Genomic DNA, 25,414 nt, shown 5'->3' on the forward strand with positions numbered 1-25,414 from the left:
GTTCAGTTTACATTTTGAAACACTATTGATATGTAAGTATTGTGTTTTAGACTGACTCCTATATTATTTCTTAAAGTGATTTTCAAAGACTTGGTTTTTGAGAGGTCATTATTTTCAAGACATCTTTGAAATTCTACTTTTATTTTGAAATTTCTCTTTCTACATCTGTTTTGTATTAAAGTCTAAAGCATGCCTAAGTGTTATGATGTGTTTAGCTTTTAGCTTTTCAAAATCCTCTAGTTTCTTACATGGACTATTTTTATCATGTTACAATACAAAAGTGCACTTTAAGAGTCTAGAATTAATAACTCAGTAAGTAGCCTCTCAAAGATGTTTTTTCTGTTGTAAAAGGAGGAAGATAAATTTTTGGAGATAACTATTGGGCTATTATTATTCACTTCCTTTCTTCATCTGATATCCCTCACATAAAAGAAATGGAAAAGATCAATTTAGAGAATTTGGAAAGCACAATACTTTTATGTTTACCAAATAATTAATGGCTCTATAGAGTATTTTATCAATGAACAGCAGATGAATTCAGAATTTATATCAGTTCCATAAAGACTTATTGAGCACCTATATACTAGATACCTGTCCAGGAACTGAAGATTCTGTAGTAATCAATAACAAACATTCTATGGGAGGTATATGAATAAACTGAGATAGAGTGTTGCCTTTGAGGAGCATTGGGTCTTAACAGAGGAACAGACATATAAACTGGTATGTGGCAAGAGCAATGGAAGAACTGTGTTTAGGAAACTCAGTCCAAGTTGCACATCATCTAATGTGTGGAAGCAAAGCATACTTTCTGAATCAAATAACACCTGAGACTATTCTTACAGGAGAATAACATATGTATTGCAGGCAAAGCAGGAAGAAGAAGGGGGAGAAGACATTCCGGGTAGGGACAGAGCATGAAAAAAATATGAAAAATACTAAGGTTTTGTGTACCAAATCCAAATAACAAACAATGGTCTTACAGTTTAAGCAAATTACATCTAATATTACTACAGAAGTTCCATTTTAAAGAAAGCTGCCCATATAACCTTGGAAAGTTAAGCAAATAGTTATGATTATTCTTGGTTCCAATTAAAGCAAGTTACATATTCCTGGTAAAAGTAAAGCTTCCAGATGTTTCCAAATTAAATTATATGTTTCTTAGCATAAGTATATGTTTTACATAAATTTACACCTTGCTTGAAGCTGTCTATGGAGTATATAAAAAAGAAATTAATTATTGCAGTGTTAAGATTCAATATTCAGGGTCATGAGCTAATTCCCTGAGAAGTACTATGTGGTTTTTTAAGAAGTCTGCTTGTTATTCTAGAGGCAATTATAAGAATACAACACAGTTAAGGAAACAGGCTAAAATCAGAATTTCTGCTTCCATCCATATTTATTGCTTTAGTAAATTATATATTTTTGAAGATAGGAATCATATCTACCTTGCTAACCATTTTGAGTACTTGATATCATGCCTGGCAGATTATTTGCTAAATAAAATATTTGTTAAATGAGTTATCATATAAACAAATAGAATTTTATGCTCTTATATATAGTGACTTTCTCATTTCCCTGCTCATTTGTTAAATTACCATACCAAAAATAATAAATAAATAAATAAATAAATAAATAAAGGAATATATCAATATCAGGAAAGATTTTAGCCTTTTTTTTTTTTTTTTTTACTTTACAAAACTTTAGTGGTTACCTGTAATATGTATAGTACTATATGAGGGCAGGGAATATATGGTTGAGTAGCGTGTGATTTCTCTCTTCTAGAACTCCTAATCTAGATAGATTTTTAAATAACTATTTAATGTGATAAGTGTTATAGTATTGAGATATTATACTGTTGAGAGAGGTAAACTCTGGAGGAAAATTTTGACTTATTAACCAAGTATGTCATTGGCGGAAAGACTTGTTCTTAGAATTAATATTCAATTTAATTTATTACTAAGTTCATTACCAAAGGTTATTCAATCAACTAGTATAAGGTAAGGTAATAATCCAACTGATAATTTTTAAATTATCCTAAAATTAAATTTTTTCTCATTATATAATTTACACGTCTGCAAAACCAAAAGGATTAACTATCTTGAAGCAAAATTAGCTAAAATAATTTAGAATGCATAAACTGTGAAGATATTATGTTGTACTAAAAAGTTGAAAGATTTCATATGAAGAAGCCTACTTGAAACTATAAAATATTATATTTTATCCTTTTTAACTGGTGATAGCCCCACAAATAAATAAGCATACTGACAAATTTGTTTTAAAGTACTTATTAAATACATGGTATTTTGCACATGCATTCCTGAAATCTGCAGTCTAATTGCCATAATCCATCATTTAAGTAGTAACGAATACTGAAAGACTGGCTTTCCTGAAGTAAGAGACCTCTGACATGCTTTGCTCACAGTGCCCATCACATAGGTAATGATTCTGAACAGGCTACTAGAATGTCTTCAATGTTTAAACAACTTTAGCTAATGTTAGAGATGCAAGCATTTCAATAAGATGTTTCTATTTGTCTTTAAGAATAATCAGGTAAAAGACATTAAAGATCACTTTTTCTTAGTTAACTTGTTTTTGCGGGGGAGGAGGGGAGATGTTGCCCAGATTGCTGTTTCCAGCCACATTTAGTCACATACCAAAATTCTGACTGAAATAATCCATTGGTGTGTTTATTTTTATATTTTAGATGTTGATAAAGATGTTGATTACATATATATATATATAGAGAGAGAGAGAGAGAGAGAGAGAGAGAATATTTCACAGTTTAAATACCAATGAATTCTTTTTGTATATCTATTTTGTTTCCTAGTTATTCAACTATAGAAAAGTAATTAAGGAGTAGTTATCCTAAATATATAGAGATGAACATTAAATGAACATAGTTTGTATTAGTTAGTTTTTGCTGCAAAATAAATCACTCAAAAACTAAGTGCCTTCAAACCATCATTTATTTAGCTCATGATTTTATGGGTTGGCAATTTGGGCTGAGTTCAGCTGGAGATCATGGTCTCAGCAAGACTCATTCATGCCTCTGTAGTCAGCTGCCAGTCAACTTTGAAGCACTAATGTTAAGGGCTGGCTTAACAGGCTGGCTATAGGCTAAGGATACAGGGGCAAATGAGCCACATGTTTCTTACTGTCCAACAGTCTAGCCCAGACTTGTTCACATGGAGGTCTCACAGTTCCAAGGTCCAAGAGCAGAAACATCGTGGTCCCATAGGCCTAGGCTCAGAACTTGTTCAATGCCACTTCTGTCACATTCTATTTTAAGGCCATACCAGATTCAAAGGGTAGAGAAACAAGTTTCTGCTGGGAAGAACTGCAAGGTATTGCGGACGTTTTTGTAATCTACCACCATCTATCCTCCGGCCACATTTTCTTTTTTTTTTTTAACATTTCTTCAACTTGGAACCCTCTTCCCAGGATTAACAAAAGTCTCATTCAATTATGGTTCCAGTTTCTTTTTTCTTAGCTTTTGTTGCAAAAAGAATTTCACAAAATTTATGACCCAACTCTATGGGTAGGTAATTTGAGATGGGCCTTTGAGCTGTCTTTTCTGCTGTTCTCACTTGGGCTTGTATATGCATCTGCAGTCAACTACCAGGTCAACTAAGAGCTGTTTGGCGGGGAGAGGGGCAGGGAGGCACCTAGGATGGTAGGTCTCTGTTTTTTTTTTAATTGTTTTTTAATGTTTATTTATTTTTGAGAGAGAGACAAAGTGTGAGCAGGGAAGGAGCAGAGAGAGAGGTAGACACAGAATCCGAAGCAAGCTCTGGGCTCTGAGCTGTCAGCACAGAGCCGGACATGGGGCTCGAACTCGTGAACTGTGATATTATGATCTGAGCTGAAGTCGGACGCCCAACCGACTGAGCCACCCAGGCGTCCCCACTTTAAGTGGTTTCTCACTCTATAGCGGGCCAGCCCAGGTTATGCCACGTGATTGTTACAGGTTTCAAAATAGCAATCTCCAGTGCACATGTACATTACAAGCATCTGTTTGTTCCATGTTTGCTAGTATCTCATTGACTATTGCAAGTCACTTTGTGAAGTGCAGTGAGTGTGGGTGGGGGTTACCCACGGGTGTACTCCAGGAAGACATAAAAAAAAAACTTTGGGACCATCACTGCAACAGTCTACCACACAGTCAATTATCAGTGCTAAATGATCCTTACCTTCAACTATGGTATCATTTTTAAGACTAACCTAAAAACTAAATTACACATGTGGTGTTATATAAGGGAAAAATAGTCATTTGCACAACACTAAAACAACATATACTGTCACTACCAACACAAACTAGGTTAACTGTCTATGTAGTCACTGTCTGATTTGGTCTTTTTTTATTGAGTTAAGTAAGTCAAAGTGCTTGATCTGGTTATGCAAAGTCATTTTTCCATTTTATATGACTTGTGTTTTCTTTTTTAAAATATTAGGGATTTTAACACTTTGCCTTTTAATAGAAATTTGGCAACAGTTAGAAAAAAGTAATTAACAGAGAAATCTTACTTGTTTAATTAAAAAATGAATTAATTGTTATTTCAGGAAAATAGCATATTCTGAAGATAATTGTAATATTAGCTACCTTATCTATCCTAAAATAATCCATGTTAAATGTCTCTTCCAAAAATTGGTTCTAGTGATTTGTGTGTTTTAGTTCTATTTTGACAAGAACAAAGGCAGGTATATTTATTAATGAATGCTGAAAAAGATTGTGGATATATCTAAAAAAGGAACATACTGAATATTCCACACCCAAAATAAATTCATAGACTGTTTTAGCCAGCATTTCCAGTTGTTTCTCATTAAAGAATGGTTGGTATAAATTTTTGTTACCACTGATTTTGCTACAGCTGAAACTCTTGAAGAGAATGGAAATATTTATAAAACTGTTCACAATCTAGAATTAAATAAACAGTTTATCCTATAAGGCTGTGATAACAGTAGAGTCACTTAAGGAAAATAGTAAAGATGAAAAATTAATTAGTTCAACTTCATATCATTTTCAGGTTCTACATTCAATAATTCTGTTTCATATGGAATATACTGATATAGATTACTATTATTGTACTTATAATTGTGGCTTTAAGGTACAATAAAGGAATATAGATGTAGGATGTGAATGTGTTCCTCAAGTGAATATTAGACTTGATAATTCAAAATATGTTAAGAGCTTCCAAAATATATTAGAAGATAAAAAAGATGACTAAGGTATATTAAGACATGCAAAACTTGACAAAGTTTATAATGAGTACAGTGCACATTATGCAGTTTTGTTGAAATTCTTGTACTCAAAGGTAAAGATTCCATCATAAACATAACGGCAGAATATTAACTCTTCATTAAGTTTTTTTAGCTGGTAATATGTAAGAATACCATGAATACCATCAAAGTCCTTTCGGAAATTCTTCAAGAATTTCTTATGTACTCATGATTATAATCTCAATATGGGACTTAAATAAAGGACTTAAAAAATCAACTCAACTGGACAGCTTAATATACCAAAAGGTAATTCAAAAATAGGTTGCATTAGGTCTGCTTAAAAATCCCATGTGCAGCCAAGATAAATTTAAAGACATACTACTGAGTGTTTCTAAGTGGCTTACACATAGTGCAATGTACTTGACCAAGCCAACAATAAAGATTAAGTCTACCAACTAGGAACACCCTAGTGACATCAAACTCTAGTCAAATCTGAAGATCTGAAGAGCAGTTATAAAATGTCATCTTCCATGTGTTTAGAAGTTCTTAACCATTCATTGGGGTCTCATATAGCATTGTAAGTTTTACACTTACTCTGACATCAATGTTACCCACTAATAGTTCTTAATGTTAAAAGTAAAATAACATAGGTTTGAGGTTTGAATGCAGTTGCCAGCATTTATGCAATTGTGCTGGACTGAGAAACATGGAGAGCAGATAATAGCAAGACAACACTGAAGCAGTTTCCCCAAGATTAACTAAAATATTACCTTTACAAAGAGACTTTAATAGAATATATAGAGTAATATATCACACGAAGACCAGTATCACTCAGCTATAGACTGTTAATGTACAACCATAGTGCTAGACCACTCTGACATTTAGCAAAAGAAAATTTGAAGACTCTTTGTTAACAGATGGCCTCAAAAAGATAATAAGTCAAAGAAGCAGAATCATAAAAAAAGAGACTAAGTTCTAAATGACCACCTACAGTTATAAACAGAAAAGTACTCTTCACTTGGACATAGTGTAGAAATTGCTGCTTGCTAGGTCTGGATCATTTTAGCCACACAAGCTGATTAGTTTATAGTACTCTGCAGTCATTGAAAAGCACTTAGCTGGTGCTTCTATATGGTAACCATATCTTTCAGCTCTACATCAAAGTCTATTTTTCATTTTTTCACCAAAATGAAGATAGATTTATACATGTACATATGTGTGTATACATATATACATATAGATTATTTGAACATATTGAAAACTAGAAAAAAAGAATAAATATTCCTTGGTATCATACTAACTTAAGCACCATTAATTTTTGTAATCATGTTTTCATGCACCTCTTCAAGTATACATAGACACATGTGTTACACCAGTGAGATCATATCATACATACTACTTTTATTATACATGCATAATTCCCCTCTACTTTTCTCCTCCCATAACAGCATTTACCATACCTAGTTAAGCTTGTCAATATTCTAATATATGTCCCTTTATATTTTCCTCTGCACTAATGTAATCCTAGACAAATTATATATGTACAGGAAAATTATGATTTTTTTTAAAAAATTGAAACATTTTAAATACTTTTTCTGCATCTGATTACTCTTATTTAAAAATGTTGAAAATTCTTCATGTTACCAGATATATCTCTAATTCATTCTTTTTGATACATGCATAAGAGTCCATGGTATGACTATACCTCAATTTATTTAGCCATTTCCCTATTAATAAATATTAACTTTGTTTTCTGTTTTGAGAGATTTATGAAGAATGTTACCAAAAACTTCTCTATACATCTGTATCTATGGGTAGTAACAATTTCCTTTCTATGGCATGAGTATACAGGAATGGATTGCAGAGAAAAAGAACAAAATTATTTTTATTTTAAATAGATGCTGCCAGTATTTTCCCAGAAATGATAGAATATCAAATCATGTTACTGAGTGACATTATTGTATAGCAAAAGATTACAAGATAAGGTTGAGAGAGGGTGTCAAGAGTTTTTGATGTGGGCCCAGATTTGTCCCCACTTAGCTGTATTACTTTGGATGAGTCATGTCACCTCTCTGAGTCCTCATCTTCAAAGTGAAAATGTTAGTTGGTGACTCCTAATGTTCTAATTTTAAAGTTCTATGATTTTTGAAGGTTATATTTGAAGAATAAAATCCAAAACACTCTCCCGAAATGGTATCCAATATCAGTGATATCGTTTGAAAAAATTTTAATTAGCACTAACCATTTTTTCAGGAAGGAACATTGATAGCTCCAAAATCACATTTTCCTTTATTAAATATTGCATACCTATTCAATTAATGGAAGATGTTTCAAACTCTCATGATGTCCTTAGAATTGGAAAATTCTTAATGCAAAAGGATTTCCAAACTGGAAAAGTAATCTCAAATCTGAATTCTTCCCTATGGCTAAGAATGTATTCATGTATATAATACCATGATAAATGATAAAAATGTCTTCTAAAGCTAAATAAAGATTTCCTCTAAAAGCAACAATAATCTTAGAAAATGGAGCAGTGTACTTTTATCTGGGTAAGAGATCAGAATGCCTTATTTTGTAAAACCAGCATACAGGCACACACACACACACACACACACACACACACACACACATTCCATACACAATGGAAAACTCAAGCCCTACTAATAGGAAATCTTAGAACAAAATATATATGCATATATGATTATTGGTGTTGCTGTCAATCCAAAGATGTGCAGCCTTGAAGAGTCTTGTAAATATTCTTTGAAATATCAGAAGTTGTATTCCATAGTTAAGGAAGAGTTAGAAGTGGTAGAATATTGATGATTTTTAAAAGATTTTGATAAACTCTGATTTTTATATGTTAAATAACTGGTGATTTCTCATTGATAAAATTGCAAAGCCTTGTTATTAAAAATGAGTTTTCTGTGATAAAATGTCTTGACTAGCTTTCAAAATGTCAGCTGAATTTGACTGAGAGTCTTGACCTTGAACTTTTCATAGTTGGCTTTTGATTGACACATTTTTTTCAATTTGACCTTTTCTTTTAAGGGAACTATTCTTCTGGTTAATATTCACTGGAAGATTGCTATTGTGGCTCAAAATATAAGCAATAGTTTGAATAGTCTTTTCTGATATTGATGTGTTTGAATTCCTTAGATTCTATTTTTGATGTCGATGAGAATCTTCATGTCTGTGAAAGACAGCACTTAACTGGATGCTGTGACCCAAACTGACTTCTTTCACAGTGAAGTACTTTTTCATTCAGAAACTTGTTCCTAAACATTAGTAACTATCAAATTAGGCTAGGAAAAGAATAGTATTTGTTCATGAAGCTCATAGTTGAAATAATATGTGTTGAACTTGTTGAAGATTGTACTTGCTAAAATATGTAATAATATTGCAAATAAAATGTGAATACCTTGAGGCTCCTGGGTAGCTCAGTCAGGTAAGCGTCCAACTTCAGCTCAGGTCACGGTCCCACAGTCCATGGGTTCAAGCTCTGCATTGGGCTGTGCTGACAGCTCAGAGCCTGGAGCCTGCTTCAGATTCTGTGTGTGTCTCTCTCTCTGCCCCTCTCCTGCTCACACTTTGTCTCTCTCTGTTTCTCAAAAATGAGTAAACATTAAAAACAATTTAATGTGAATACCTGAAAAACTTGAATTGTGAAGGAAAACTTGAAACAGCTAGATATTAAATTGGCAAATTCATCTTTAGAAATTCTTATATAAAATTAATTATTCCATTTGGAATATTATGTTTTTGCAAAAAGGTTAGGTATAAAAGTTTTCCACTATTCTTGCTCATTGTTTTCTTTCAAAATGTCTGTAAACCCACAAATTCCATAGAAAACCATATTTTTTCATATATGTGAAGAGGCTTCTATGTGCCAGACACTAGGTATATTAGTAAACTGAATATCACTTTATTTGTCATCTTTATTTATAAGAATGAATTCCAATTATGGTTGATACTCATAAGATCAAAATATAGCTAAACATTTCTTTAGGTGATATTTATCCAATAGATACAAAGGCCTTTTCTTGTTATAAGTTCATTTACAGCTCAAGAAGATGAAGTGAGAAATAAGTTTATTTTTCAACCCAGCAAGTTTTAGGTTGAAAATATTTCCTCTAACTTCTAAGAATGAAGATCTTATTTTTTTTAACTCAAGTCACTTCTCTCATACACTATCACAAACAACTAAAAGAAGCCAGTCAATCAATACTTTCAATACTCATTTTCCCTATAAATACCCTTAATCAGATCCATAATTTCATTGAACCCTTTGTATCTCCCACATTAACATAGGCGAAGGGTTTGCTAATTCTTCTGCTTGTTCATAACTCAGGCACTTTTGTTCCAGCCTCCAATTACAATCTCCTCAATGTTTTCCCATCCTTCAGTAAGTTTCTTTCGTTCTTATATGTCTTGGACTGAAGGTCTGGTCACTGGAAAATATTCTGGTATAAACACGGTGTCTGTCTTATACACACATACTTGAGATCTTTACCCAGGGACAGACTTTATCTGATAGCAGCCTGGATTGATGTTTGCCAAGCCCATTTCTTACTTTGCTAGTCCTTTCCCACCTGATGAGGGTGGAGTGAGAAGTAGTTTTGTTTTTGAATCTATAGTCCTGGCTCCTTCGGATTTTCTGTGTATACTGCTACAGAAATGAGTGCTTCTCTCTTTTCAGCTCGTTTTTCTGTATTCACACCTTATTATACACAGCTAAAAGAAACCTGTTGGTACTTTTAATTTTCTTCCTAAAAAAATCTTAAGCAAATTCAGTTTGTTCACTGTGAATAATGTGTTGTTCACAATATCTCAGGTGACAGTGCTACCAAACTTTCCAACACTGCATATGAAGGATCATCTTTTCTTCAGTATGCAATAAATATTTCCTCACTGTTTCTCAACCCTATAAAGCCTTTATCAATAGTCTCCTTGTGATCCTTCCAGTTTTCATTTATAGTGTCTTCATTGCCTTTTCAGCTTCTGTATAACAACCCCAAAGCCAATGCCACATGTTTAAGCTTGGGTTACAGCAGCACCCACCTCCAGGTACCAAATTATTTTATGGTTATTCACTGCTGTACGACAAGGCACACCTAAGCTTAGTGTTATAAAATGACAACTGCTTTTTCACTGCTCACAGTTTTGTGTGTGAGGATATCAGACAACGAACAGCAAGGATGGGTGGCCTGAAACCCAAGGATGGCTTGAATCTGTTCCACAATAGCTGAGCCTTCAGCTGGGGTAGCCAAGTGGCTGAAGATAGCCTGCATGGCTTAGTAGTTACTATGTGCCATAAGTCTCAAATATGGATGTTAGAAGGATTCCAAGTTCTTTGTTGTATTTCTTCCAGGGTTAGAATGCCCAAGATAGTTCCTTTGCTTGCAAGTCTGGTGGTTGGGCTAGAATGGTTAAAACTTAGAATATCTGTACTTCTGTCTCTCCATGAAGTCTCTCCACATAAATAGCTTGGCCTTTTTACAGAATTACAGCATCAGAAGAGTCTGACTTTTTAAACAGCTGGCTTCTCCCAGAAAAAATGTTCCAGGGGGCCTAGGAAGAAGCTGAAAGTCTTATGATATAGCCACAGAATTTCCAAGACATAATTTCTGCAATATTCTGCTAATCAAAAAGTCATTGATGTAACTCTAGATTCAGGGAGTAGGAAATTAGACCTTGATTCTCAAGAGAACAAGTAGAAAAGTCTATGTGAGCATCTTTAATCTACCACAGTAAACAAGAGGCAAAGTCCTAGACCTAATAAGTTCTTTGAGCAGCATTATATGCAAGCAGTGTTATCATAAAGCATAGAAACAAATGTAGTATAAAAAAGATTATGAGAGATTTGCTACAGTATAGTGTTATGGTTAGCCATAATAAAATAGAGTATGTTTCACCATTGGCTCTTGGCATAAATTTTAAATACCTCATAGTGCAATGTCTTGCTGAAAGAGAGAAGGGATAACTAAGGTAGAAGTGAAGAGAATCTCAACATATTAAATTTAATTCATATGGAACGTTAATACTCCATTCCAATTATTGGCAGATATTGTACTGTAAGGAGAGGTTGGGGATTAAAAAGCAGGGGAAGAATCAGTCCCCCAGAAGGAGTAATAGTTATGATCATAAACAAATGGGTCATTAACCAATGACACTGAAAGGAGACAAACTGAAGAAGTAGATTATAGCAGGTAGATCTCTTCTCATTTAGTCTTCTAGACTCAGCATTAGCCTCCCTGTCCTCCTCCATCATGCCAGAGAACCACAGTGGTAAATTGCTTAATTCTAAGTGACCCAAGTAAAACAAAGACATGCAAAGAAGTGGCCTAATTCCAGAATCATTCCTAAAGTTCTGTGTGAAAATCAATGAAACACAGAGTGGCTTACTTATTCCCAACATTTTAGGACCTTATAATAATACCAGATCAACACTGGTCCTAACTAATGAGTGAGATGAGAGCTATTATATTCTGGATTCCTGGACTTTGCTGATTTCAGGGAAGAAATAGAAATTCCACAGATAACTGCCTGAGCACTCTTCCCATAACCAGACTTGCATGTAGATATTGACTTTGCTGCAGTGTAAATCAATAGCAGAATAAAATGCAACTTATTCTGGAAACCTGTATATTATGGTATAACAAAATATTGTTAACCTTAAAAGATAAATTGAAAAGATTCCAAGACTAAGAAAAAGAGAACAGAAATGTTGATGTATCAGTAAAATGTTGATCCATCTAGATTACATGCTTAGGTTAAGAAGTCAAGTTTGGCCAGTTCTCCTTTAACTAAAGATATGCCATTACAAACTGCCAATGGCTTCATTTAAAAAAAGTTAGCTAAGGGTCATATATATAAGATTCTCTTGATGCTGAATTAACAGTCAGAAAAGGTGGATAATACCATGAACAAATGAGGGTGATGGGTCATGTGTATTATCAGAAAGGTGATTCTAGGGGCACCTGGGTGGCTGGGTCGGTTGAGCATCTGACTTTGGCTCAGGTCATGATCTCGTGTTCCGTGAGTTCGAGCCCTGCATCGGGCTCTGTGCTGACAACTCAGAGCCTGGAGCCTGTTTCAAATTCTGTGTCTCCCTCTCTTTGCCCCACCCCCAATCATGCTCACTCTCTCTCTCTCTCTCTCTGTCAAAAATAAATAAACTTTAAAAAATAAAAAAAGGTGATTCTAGCATTTTAAAGCAAGATGTAGCATTTCATGTCTAGATATGGTTGATGAAAAGCATAAGCTGTCAGAATAATTCTGTGGCTTATTTAGAAAAGTAATTTCTAATAAAAGCAATTTCTAATTTCATGGTTGTAACTACACAATGAAACCATTTTATTTTTATACATTTGCCAAATTTTGTTTTAATTAGTACTAGCGAATCAAATTACCTACAGTTTTAAACAGAATAATAAGGATTAGTTTCATACACAGAATAGTAGAATGGAAAGATCTCTTGACGGAGATTCTGGTACCCAAGGATCTTCTATCTCCACACTTAACTTGCCCTTGAATAAGACACCTACACCTCTTAATCCTCAATTTTCTCGACTGCTATAGGAACTAGTTAAACAAGATGATTTGGTAATTATCTTCTCACACTAAAATAGGTATTTTATGCAATGATTTTTTATACTACTAAATTCTTTAACCTATAACATTGTATTATAGCTATTTGTCTACCTCACACATTGCATTGTGCATTTCTCCAAGGCATACTTTTTCTCTTATCTTATAGCATGTGCAGCTCAGACATGACAGATTTCGTCTCTTGTACAAATTCCAGTCAACTGAAGCTGTGTTGAGCAGAATGCATAGGTTGGGTCAAATCTCAGGTATATTTTCTATGAGTAAAGGAAAAGGGCATAACTTCAAAGGTGCCAAGTATTTGTAATTTCCTGTTTAGACAAAATAGTTAATCTAACAAATGATTGATAAGTGAATGAATGAATAATTTTATAACTGTGCATGTGCCATGAGTTCTCATAAAATAAAATATGTATCTACTGTAAAGTTTTATTATTCTGGAGCTTTCCTAGTGGTCATGCCATTACTAGCTGTATTCAAAGCCATGTTAATGCATGGATGAACAAAATTTTTCCTGACTAGTTCAGGATACATAGTTCTGTATGTAACACCAGTGAGAAGTAATTTAAGAAGCATAAGCTTGGTAAAAGATAGTAAGATCATTCCATTACTAGACAATAGTATAATTCACTCTAAAGGAAAACATTTTCTTGTCTTGATTAGTAACATCTTTCTAGATCACTGTATTTTTAACACAAATGTAAGAAGATGCAATCTATTCTATTTCTATTTTTTACACTGAGTAAAAGTACAAATCAAGAATATAAAAGAAGATACAAGGGTGCCTGGCTGGCTCAGTGGGTAGGGGATGTGACTCTTGTTCTCAGGGTCATGAGTTTAAGCCCCACAGTGGGGCTTTTAAGAAAAGATACAGACATTAAGGCAGAGAAAGATAGGCATTATACAGTTTAGGAAAAGATGCCAATTCCTGTGGTATTTATTCCAAAGAGCACCATTGCTTATAATGTGCATATGTGTTCCAGTAGATCACAGACAATATCGTGTGGCTTGGAGGGTTGGGTACACTGAGAAAGGCCTTGTGCTTGGTGTAGTGCTCCGCTGTCATCATTTTGAAATTCTTAATAATTTTTGGACAAGGGGATCTGTATTTTCATTTTACACTGTGACCCACAAATTATAGTCATAGTAGTCAGTTAAGTTTTGTTTTGTTTTGTTTTTTTAAATAAGAAAAAGTCCTTAATATGTGAGACAGCATTTGGAGATTTTGGCGGGTCACTGAGGAACCACTTGAGGGAAGGTGCAGAGAGTACATTTTCTGTTATGGTGAGAGACAAAGTAGGCTGAGTCCAGCCTTAAATACTGATTAAGAAGTTGGACCACCTTGTAGGCCATAAGTCAAGATAGACAGTGAAGATTTTGCGATTGAAAATAAAATCAGTTTTGGGGAAAGACAAATCTAGCAATGGCATGTCAGATGGGTAAGGGTGAGAGAAAGATAGGGGATAGCATGGAGGATATAAAGAGCTGGTTTGAAAGCTACTATTTAAAACCTAAATTTAGAAGTCAATGCTCATGGAATGATTGTTAAAACTATATGAAGCACACAGAAAGAGAAAAGCTACTCCACACACTCCTCTCATGTTTTTTTTTTTCCATTAAAGCTGCATTAAACTAGACAATCACGTGCAGAGTCTATATATGTATACCCAAAACTTCTTATAGCCCATAGAAATAAGTATTGAATTAATTAGCGATCATTTCATTAATAATAAAAGGTGAATACATCAGATATTATTAGCAGGTATGTAAAATAAACTTTAGCAACAGTTAGAAAGGAGCTAAGAGTAACTTCAAGAATGAATAAGCTGATAATTTGTGTGACCTCATCTATTTCATGTCTCCTTTAACTTAGAGACACTGGAATAGTATAGAAAAGACACTGTAAGCACTTAGAGCTTGTCTCAGTCCATCAAGGCTGCTATAACAGAATATCATAGTGTGCATGGCTTATACACAACAGAAATTTATTTTTCACAGTTCTGGAGTATGGGAAGGCCCAGATCAAGGCCCTGGCAGATTCAGTGTCTAGTGACAGATGGCCATCTTCTCACTGTATCTTCACATATTAGAAGGGGTAAGAGAACTCTCTGGGGTCTCTTTTGTAAAGGCACTACTCCAATTTGTACTCTACCTCCCAAACACCTCACCTCCAAATACCATCACATTAGCGTTTAGATTTCAATATGTGAGGGAGGGGGGTTACACACACAATCTATAGTAGACCCATTTTGCCTTGGTCATTTATGTTAATCTTAAATAAAGGAATGCCCATTTACCGTGCCACTAGAAAACAGAGAGTCAATGCATATACTTTCAGATAAGAGACATTTGGGAACAAACATCTGGCATCCACTGACATGTTAAATGTCACATTCCCTAGTCCTATACGTCTACCTGGGAAAGAAGGAACATTAATATGCCACACATGGCATTTTGTCATTCATTCAGTATTCTTCATATATTCAAGTTTGTCATCTAGGAAATGAGTATGATTTAACATTTTTATTTTTAAATTTATTACACTAAAATTTAATTGTAACTTGTCTTGCATATTCTTTCTCTGAGCTGCTTAATAATGTCTAATCTTCATTTTAACCAAGACAGTGGACTGTTCCCATGAATTCCTGACTTTGTGCTTATAATACTAAATAATCCAGCTTGGATATCTGGGTATTCTGAGTTCATCAGAGTTATCAACTCCTTCCTCTTAACCTATGTCACTAAGTAAAACTGTTTCTGCATTTTTCTTCTTACTTAAAAATACATTATTAGTATATGTGTTGAATATTGAATACCAAAGTCCTAGTAATGGGATGTAAAAGCTATTTTTACCTATTTTTAGTTTTCAATGCATAGTCGGATCCATTTAGTATTTCACCATTATAGCCATAAATGTTTTTGTCAAGTAGTTTTTTGGCCAGTATTATTTCACTGGCAGCAATTAATTTTTCTATTTCAGATAATATGCCAATTATTTAGGCATGCACGTTAATGTCATCTTTTTAAAAAATATATTAAAACCTATGCTATCATGAATATAAAACCTATTATATAAAGGTTTAAGAAAAAATAGTTATAAAAATAAAACTAATGTATATATATACATATATATATATATATACACTTTCCTTTTCATGGTAGGATATTTTAAATCATCCTCTGAAAAAAAAAATACTGAACAAGGAAAATCTTTCCAGTATTCAAGATTTTATGTCAATAACATCAATCATATCTAATAATCCATGTCTCATAACTGATACCCAGTTTTTTTTAAGTTAGAAAAGATTTTTTTATTGCATCTCACAGAATTTATATGCTATGTTACTTTTGCTTTGGAGAGGGGAATGGTTTGTGTGTCTGACAAGGGCTGCGGAAGCTGGAAATACCCTATGTGAGCCCCTTGGGAAAAGTTGAATGAACCCTAAATAACGGCACAGAAACTGCCATCTCCAGCAGGTTTCTGAGTCCACTATTTACAAAAACACTCAATTCAAGTTACTTGTTGTTTAGATGATTCATTCCCTAAACATTCTCAGAATGCTTACTATGTGCACAGCATTCTGCTAAATACTGCTGGGGAAAAAAATGTTTTAAAAGTATTTTACGCTTTTGAAGCATTTCCCAATAGTTCATGTGTGTACTTTGTTTCACTTGATTTCCCTCATGAGAGAGACAGTGCAGTTATTATTATCCCAATAAAGTGACTTTTCCAGAGTTGCAGGGCTAAGGAAGTTGCTAAACTAAGGCAAGAATTCAGGTCTTCTTATTCCGAGTGCAGCAGTTTCCTTATAAGAGAGAAAGAGGGATATATATATATATATATATATATATATATATATAATAAAGCTAAGTACTTATCAGAAAACTTACTACAGCTATGCCAAACTTTGATAGACATTTGTTGAAGGAGTGAATACCAATTAAAGAAAGATTCGTCTTGGCTAAGAATGCAATTACAGTGCCCTGTTAAAACAGATAACATTTATCAAACACTTACTATGTGCCAGACACATTGCTATGGGCTATCCCTGCATTATCATATTGCAGCTGTGAGAGAAGTTCTTCATGACAGGGTAGTTTTCCCAAGTTAAAAATTTAATAAACGGTAGAGCAGGGATTCACACAACTCAGTCTTTCCAAAATCTGTATATTACTCCTTACATATTTTTCCACTATCTTTATGTCTTTCTCCAGTCTTTTCTTACTTATCTTACTAATTTCTTTGAAAGATAAAAAAAGGGGATGGAGGAGGTATGTCAGGCACAGAGAAGGAAGGAAGCAAAATGTCCATGCATTCATTAGCTCACCCAATGATTGTTGGCTACATCACCACCTAGCTCAGCTCTGGGACTGCCCATAGTAGATGTTGGGAGCATGAGTAAAATGCTATTGAAGCATAACTAAACAGTGGAAGAATTAAGGAAGCCTAGACAGTGTCCAGAAAGACTTTACCAAGGAGTAGGCATTTGAGCTATAACCAGACGTATCTTCTCAGGCAAAGAAAGGAGAAAGAGCATCTGCAACAGAACAATAGGCAGAATTATGGGAAGTATTCCCATGGATGTGGAAATATGAAGGTAAGGCTGTAGAAGCGCAAGTTGCTGTCATAGGAGGTGGCATCATGTTTTGAAGAGTCTTCTGTGTTCAAATGAGGAGACTGGACTTTATCTTCAAGGCAATAAGAGCCAGCCAACACTTTGAACAGCAAAGTTATATGAGTTTCCATTTTTAAGAAGTCTTAACTAATATTCTTATGTTGGATGAGCAGGACATTTAGTCAAAGTGAAACCCAATAAAGATCTGGACTTGAGTGGAAGGATGACATTTTCTATATTATTTCAAAGTCATAAATAAAAATTATAATAATCTAGCAACTGCTCTAGTGAGACTCTGAACAAGAAATGTAAATGAATTAGCCATGTTGCTGCCCTTACAGAAAATGAAAATACAACCTCTTTATTCATTTTTATCAAAGTATAGTTGACATAAAATGTTACATTATTTTCATGTGTACAATATAGTAATTCCACAAGTCTATGCATTAGGCTATGCTCACCCATAAGTGTACCAGCCTCTTTCTTAAAGAGGCTTCATTTATTCATACATTCAGCAAATACTTGTTGAGCTCCCACTATGTGGCAATCACTATGCTAGGTGCACAATGCTTGTGCTATGTACAGGTTGTGGGGAAGTTCATTTGAAGTAACATATAACACAATTTCTTCATAAAGCCAAAAAAAAAAAAAAGCATGAAAGACAAGATGTAAAGCAAGTGTCAAAGAAAACAAGAGAAGACAGAGTAACTCCTGAGAGAGAAAAAGTGAAAATGAGGTTTAAGCTTAAGAAAGCAAGCATCTGCTGTAAGTAACCATTTCATTAGAAGTGCACTAAATTGTGGAGGTTCTCTGTCAGGAACTACATACGTGGGCTGAGATTGAGTATAATGGGCTCCCACATGAATTCTTCTCATTACTTCTCTTGAAAGATCAGTAAATCTACTGAAAGGGTAATTTAGGTTTACTGTTCACAATCCATTCATTTCACTTTTAATCTTCCCTGTTTAGAATTGTAAAAATACAACACAGATATAATCCAAAAGAGAAGGGATGAGTCCAAAATGAGACAATTTCAACTCCTCAGTCTTGACATTGACATAAATGCAATAGGGTGTAGACTTTTTATTCCTGATAGATGGTGATGGAGCCTCAGACAGTTAATAAAGCATTGCATACTATTAATTGTGGATATCAAGTAAAAGACAGCATAGCAAAGATAATCTATACTTCATCCTCCTGAATTCCTTAGACATTTATGTGATTTTCAATGAAGACTCTTCTTAATCCCATTAAGCTTTTCTTTTACTATAATTCAACAGAAAGGACAAAGGTTTGGGACTTTCATCCAGGGCAAAAAGAAATCAGTGATTTGAGAAGATAAAGTTCCAGATATTAAGACAATAAATTATTTAATCACAAGAATGTTATTTTACACAATAATTTTTCAATAATGTGAGTTTGAAAACTGATGTAAAATCATTACTTTTTCTGCCATTAAACTACCACCAGTTTGTGATATTGAAAAATAAACAAACAAATAAAAAACAACAAAGCAAAAAACACCAAGCACAGTCTTTCAGAACTATTATTTATGGAAATAATAAAGTTCTCTCTGATTTTCAGGGCCTCTCCTTGGCTTTTCCATTAGACATAGGGCTCATTCTGGATTTATAGTGTGCATATTGATTCCCGATTGATTTCAGTGCCCTATAAAGAAAACTTCAAAATCCAGGGGGAAAAGAAATTTTCACACCTAAAATGTACCCATGCCACATAAGTCATAAAAATATCAGTTTATTTATACAATATTAAATTATATTGATTTTAAGCTGAATTATGGCTTATAATGTCTACAATTTGCTTTTGTTTACCTATATTAAACCAAAGAGATTTAAAGTATAAATTTCCTTTTCAGATTTGAAAAGAGTAAGTGCTTATTCCAATAGAGATGAGAAAATGAAATTTAAGAGTATCAATTTATCCTAAGGAAATTAGGAGTGTAGGACATTCACTGGACAATGTCACATTCCTTGAAATAATTATTATGATATTTTAATGCATTCTCACCATGAAGCTTTCCTTTATTAATGACTAAAACCGACTATGTCTTAACATTTATTTCATGAGAGAAACTTTCAATACCCTTAAAAGTTCCTATAATAAGACGAATAGAAAAAAAAAACAGAAATGAAATACCAGAAAGAAATGGTTTAAAACATAGTATACAGTTAAGCATTTCATTTAAATAAAGACACATAATTTGAGAGGTAAAAACTTCCAATGACTTCACACACTTTCAATGATTGCTATGGATAATGAAAAGAATCCAAAGAATTTCTAGAAATTCTTCTCACTTTTATGATTTTTATGTAACCCATTAGTCTGTATCAAAAGAAGATACAGACCAATTTATAAAATGAGATAACAAAATAAGATTAAAAAAATAAAATGAACTCAAATAATCAGTGGGATACTCCCCTCTAAAGACAAATGCACCATTTTTTTTCAGGTAATTTGCCTATTCCAGAAAAAAATTAAAGATTTCTAATCTGAAGTGCTTCTCTGTGGCTTGCATTTAACATTCTTTCCTATGCTCAACTACTATTGAAGAGAAGTGTTGAGTTTTTTTTAAAAAATGTCATTTCAAGCTATGTGCTTCTACTCTCATTCCAGTCAATTGTTTTTTATAGCAACATGAAAACTGAAGAGGGTATTGGAGTTTTGCTATGTTTTTATCCAAAAAAAAATACTTATGAGTTGTGAATTCCATATCTTTGCATGTTCACACAAAAAAGAAATCTATCTTTCCTGATAGAGTGAATGCAAGCCAAGATTAAGTAATGAAAGGTTTGTACCTGTCGTTCTAATGTGTAGGGTCATCATAGTTCCCATGAACTGATACATCTAAAAGATATTCTCCCTGGAACTTATTGATCTCCTTAACTGCAGTTATTCTTCAACTATGTTCTAATCATCTTGCTCCCAACAAGAATCAAGTGTTTTGAACATCCTTTGTGTTTTGTAACTACGTAACAGAGATTCAGGCTGACTCTACTCCCTGATGGTGGTGGTTTGGGAGGAATAAATCTTTGTTAAGTAAAGATGCATGGCTTTGGGATCAGCAATCTGTAACCTAAACCCTTTCTTTCTGTTGCCTACAGTGAACTCACAAAAGCAGCCATTCAATAAAGCCACACAGCATAATCTTTTGACTGCTATCTTCTCATAATTAATTTTCACAAGTTTCTATTCCTTTCAAAACTAATGTCTTGCCACAATATAGACCTGTCTCTAAATATCAAAGCAATAATTTTGGCTCACTGATTATTTTTCCTATCCTTTTAAATATATTAATGTTTGTGCATATTTAAATATTTCTTAAATATTGTAGCTGCTAAAACATTATATGCAATATAAATGTTCAAACTCTATATTAGAAATTGTTGAAAACAACTTCCATGTGTTCCTTAAAATAGGGTATGTTTGGTTTCTGTATTGTTGTCATATAAATTGTAAGGACAAAAATGGGCCCTTTGACTGAATGTGCAAAGTTCTCCTTAAACCACCTTGAAGTAGGCAGATTTGCAACATTTTAAACTGGCACTTCATCCCTCTTTCAGCAAGCATCCTCTGCAGATTTAATGATCAGGAACATCCTTCTGATGCATGCTGGGAGATATGGCTGCAGGGTACAGACCACAGCAGACAGTGTGTCAGATGAGGCAGAACTTCTTGTTAGGGGTGAGTATGCTAATAGTGCAGTCTGAAGACATGATCACCATAAATTATCATACAAAGGAATTTAAATGCATGGACTTTGAGCACATCAGTACTGTGCATTTTACTTTCAATTTTACAATATATGTTATTTTTGTTTAACCTTTTGCCTTTGAAAAGATTACATGGAAAACTGCTTCTTAATAACAGACAAAACCTGTAGATTCAACTTCAGGGTCTAAAACACCTTTAGTAATAAATGTTCACTTAGTGTGTCACAAACTTAATGTAAAACAGAAATTTTAAACAGTTGAGCCACAGATATTGGGACTACAGGGATAAAATTTGTATGTGTATAGATGTGGTTTTCAAATGCAGAGTTAGTGGAAGCCCTAGGCACTTTTTTTCCTCCACTAACTTCTAAATTCTGCTTCCCAAAAACAGGAAAAGTGCATGCCTAATATGGTGGCATTTGTAAGTTTTCAGTGACAGGGTTTTTTAAGTCTGAAAATGTCAAACAGAATGTGCAGAAATGACAGTTAAGTGGTTTCCACCTATGAACCAGGCTACCAAATTCTGCAGCCCTATAAAGTTACATCTTATTTGAATTGAATTAAATAAATGACTACAGCACCAATTTCCTTTAGCACATTATTCTCCAGTATGGGAAATACAGCTCCTAGCATGCATATTCCCTTTCTTCTTTCTTTCTTTCTTTCTTTCTTTCTTTCTTTCTTTCTTTTTCTTTCTTTCTTTCTTCTTTCTTCTTTCTTCTTTCTCTTCCCTCCCTGCCTCCTTCCTCTTCTTTTTTTCTTTCTTTTCTTTTAGCTTGCAATACAATATACCTACAGAAAATTCCACAAATTATTTGTGTACTGGTGTATAACTCAATAAAACAAATGTGAATTCACCATAAACTAAATGCAAGATAAGATATAGAACTTTGCCAGAATCGTACCTAGTGCCTCTCCTTTTTTGATATTAAACAATTACATTTTGAGTGATGAGAGTATTGCATGCTAAGACACTTTGCATGATCTCTGAAAGTAAAAATTCACAATCCATAGCAAAAACATATTTTAGATCAACTTGCCTTTTATCCACTTGGACTGTTTTCCATTCATAATTTTTAAGAATTCATTAATATTATAAAAATCTTGAATAGGAAACATAAGGCATATAGTAAGCTTCAACATATCTTTATTTTAGTTGTATAAATTATTACAGGTTTATTGATTTTTGGTAGTGCATCCATCATTGGTCCAAGTAAAATGTTGTTTTGAAATAAGTGAGTAGCTGAGTGAGTTTGTTCATTTTGCGGTGTGTTTCTGTTCAAAAGGCTATTTGAACTTTTCTCCAAACTTATTTGAAGAATGTGTATCTGTATTACCCTTTTATAAAACATCAACCTTTTAAAGTGCTCATCCTCTCATGATGTTCCATTTAGCTAAATTTTTCCCTTTGTGCATTTTGAAGTTATAAGGCTCATGGAATTGCAAACACCATACTGAGGTCAAATTTATGGAAAATCACTTTCTTCTCTTGCTGTGGTCTGTTTTAGATTATGTATATTTATTGTGTAGCACTTGCCTAGTAATTTAGAATGATGCTCTTAAAACTGGAGCTTTCCAAATGAATAACACAATTTGGAGGCTGATAACAAGAAACTAGGTATTTTTACAGGGTTGTGAGGGGCAAATTTAAGTGGCAAACCAACATTCTGCTTTGTAAGTAAAATTAAACTCAACAGGGTTTAGAACATAATTCAGGTTCAGCTTTTTTGTGTTCTGCTCTTTTAGCCTTTGGCTTTATGCCTAGGAGAAGATAAAATGCATAAATTTTGGAATTATGTCCAAAAGAAATTTCAGACAGGTTTCTATTGTCTGAATATTCACGTAACATTCAGCTCAAGCTTTCATTTATAGTAAGTTTGATCAAGTCACCAATTTTCTATTATATATTTGCATTACTTTTCTAAAATTACTAAAAATACCTTGCCTTTTCTGCCTGGTTGGTCTTGGATTTAAAAACTTAATGGGATTTTTGTTCTTCTTTTTTTTATTTTTACTATTTTTGTTAACAGTTCCTGGTAATTGAAGCAGCTTGGATGTTTGACTATTGCTGTTTTCATGCTGGCTAGTGAAATAAAACTTAAAATAGTTTTACCTTGCTATTCTTTCTCCTATTCCCATTCATTGGTTTATAAACTTAGAGAATTCTAATAGTACAGGCCACAGGGCCAAAATTGAGCATTCTAAATGGAGTTTTTCTAATGATGGCTATAATTCCAGCAGTAGAATCCTTAAAGTACACTTATTCAAGTATGTGTCACATAAAAATGGGAACAGTAAAGACAATTCCATCATACATCTTCCTATAGAATACCATCATTGGATTGTCTCAGCAGTTCACTTTGTTCATTGTTGAGCATGAGGAACATTCTTGGGTGGCAAGGGATATAGTTCCATAACCCTGTAATTCTATTTCAGTGGAGATTCAGGGGATGAAAAATCTGTGTTCCCCAAGACTGATGGAAGCTACTTTTTATCATCTCCTGTCCCATCAGAGATAGTCTATGAAATTCTTTTGTGCATGTTACCAAATCCTGAAATTCTTCTTCTGGCCCCATAAGCATATCAAATTGGAGCTCAGGGGTGTAGCCCTAAAACTTCATATTGCCTGTTTAGAATCTGAGTGTTCCTGACTAGTAACGCCTCCTGCTTCTCTTCCCATTCTCTACTTTAAAGCTACATTTCCCCCAAATGCTTGTTTCCACTGTTGCTTCATTTTGTTTGTGAATGTCATTCTATTATTCTCTTCTTTTCCACTATTTTATCATCCTCCAAAAATTGAATTTTCCCATAAATAATCTTCTGAAGCATAAAATCACTTGTTCTCACATACTTAATATTCAGTGAACCAGCATTATAGCACCACCATGAATAATTTGCAGAACGATAATAGAAGTAATGAATATGTTAAAATAAATTATTTTGCTGAAATACAAAAGGATGTTAAAGCCACACCTGGACATCTGTGCACAATTTAAGTCACTTATTCAAGTGTGATATAGCAACAAAACAGAAAGTAAGGCTAGACAATGCTATAGGGAACCTCTTTACAGATAGATAGAACTGTACTATGATCCAGGGCAAAGGAAATTGATCATTCAGAGATAACACTAAATGAGATACACAATTTGTAAGGAACCAATACTCTCCACAAATATGAGAGATGATTGAACACAATATGAAAGATTCCAGAAAAAGGAGCATTAGCTTTTTGTTACCTTATTTTACAAAAATGAATGTTAGAAATATGTTTCCCAAAGCCAATATAATTGTAGGAAACGATCATGGTTCAAAGAATAAAATGTGTTTAACTAAGCTGCAGTGACTGGGGACCAGAGCATTGAGTTCTGTTTATTCTGCCCAGAGGCAGAAAAAAGAGTTTAAAAATTCACTTCTTCATGCAAATTTTATACTCATAATACTCTGTTTATTAATACAAAACAGCAGGTCAAGAACTGTTGGGACAGTCAAAGAAGAATCAATAATCTTTTGGTTCTTCCTGAATGCATAACCATATGCACTCCTTTCTCCAAACATGGACACAATTTTCATTTCCTGGGTTACAATTTACAGGATGAATCTCATGTGTATTAAATTGAATCTGAGAAGAAACAGTCCACCTGAGGATGTAATTTGTTTAAAGATATCCCACTGTTTATAACCACTCACCCTTCCTCCCACCTATCACTAGTTCAACTTGGGGATAAACCTGTCTTTCAATTTTATTTCCTTTACACTTTCCATCAATTCAATTTCGTTTATTCTTTTCAAGAAAGATTTTTCCTTGAATATGTTACCTTTAACCTCTCCCAATCACCTAGTCACTAAGAATCTAAAACTATTAAAAGTCTGACTGTTTTGTCTATTAAATGAATCAACAGGTATCTGTTGATAATTTGCTATTCATTTACCTCATCCATTCATTCAGCACCTTCTCTGTATCAAGCACTGAGCTAAGCATTTGGAATGGAAAGATGAAGACACCAAGGTCTCAGCCCTTTGTGTGGCTCTATGGCCACTAGTCTGCTAGTGTGAGAGGCATCTTTAGAAATGCATGTGAAACACTAAAAAAGTAAAGCTCTCCGGATAACTTTCAGTCTTTTAGAGGAAATTATGAAATACTAAGTGACAGTGTAGGCATATACATAATCTCTGCAACCCAGTGCAAACTAAAAATGCAGAGCCCTTGGGTCAAAACTTTGTAAAAATTTCAAGACTATGACAGCA

General features: G+C 33.8%; 1 protein-coding gene across 1 annotated transcript in view; it reads left to right on the plus strand.

Moving 5' to 3' along the window:
* The window catches only part of CNTN5 (contactin 5), a 495,116-nt gene that overhangs the window by 368,740 nt on the left and 100,962 nt on the right, over positions 1-25,414 (plus strand). Inside the window, exon 16 of the mRNA XM_049640842.1 lies at positions 21,020-21,140. Within this exon, the coding sequence (XP_049496799.1) occupies positions 21,020-21,140 (121 nt within the window). The remainder of the gene's footprint in view (positions 1-21,019; positions 21,141-25,414) is intronic.

This window comes from Panthera uncia, chromosome D1 (assembly GCF_023721935.1).
Source record: "Panthera uncia isolate 11264 chromosome D1, Puncia_PCG_1.0, whole genome shotgun sequence".
In the NCBI taxonomy this organism is placed as follows: domain Eukaryota; kingdom Metazoa; phylum Chordata; class Mammalia; order Carnivora; family Felidae; genus Panthera; species Panthera uncia.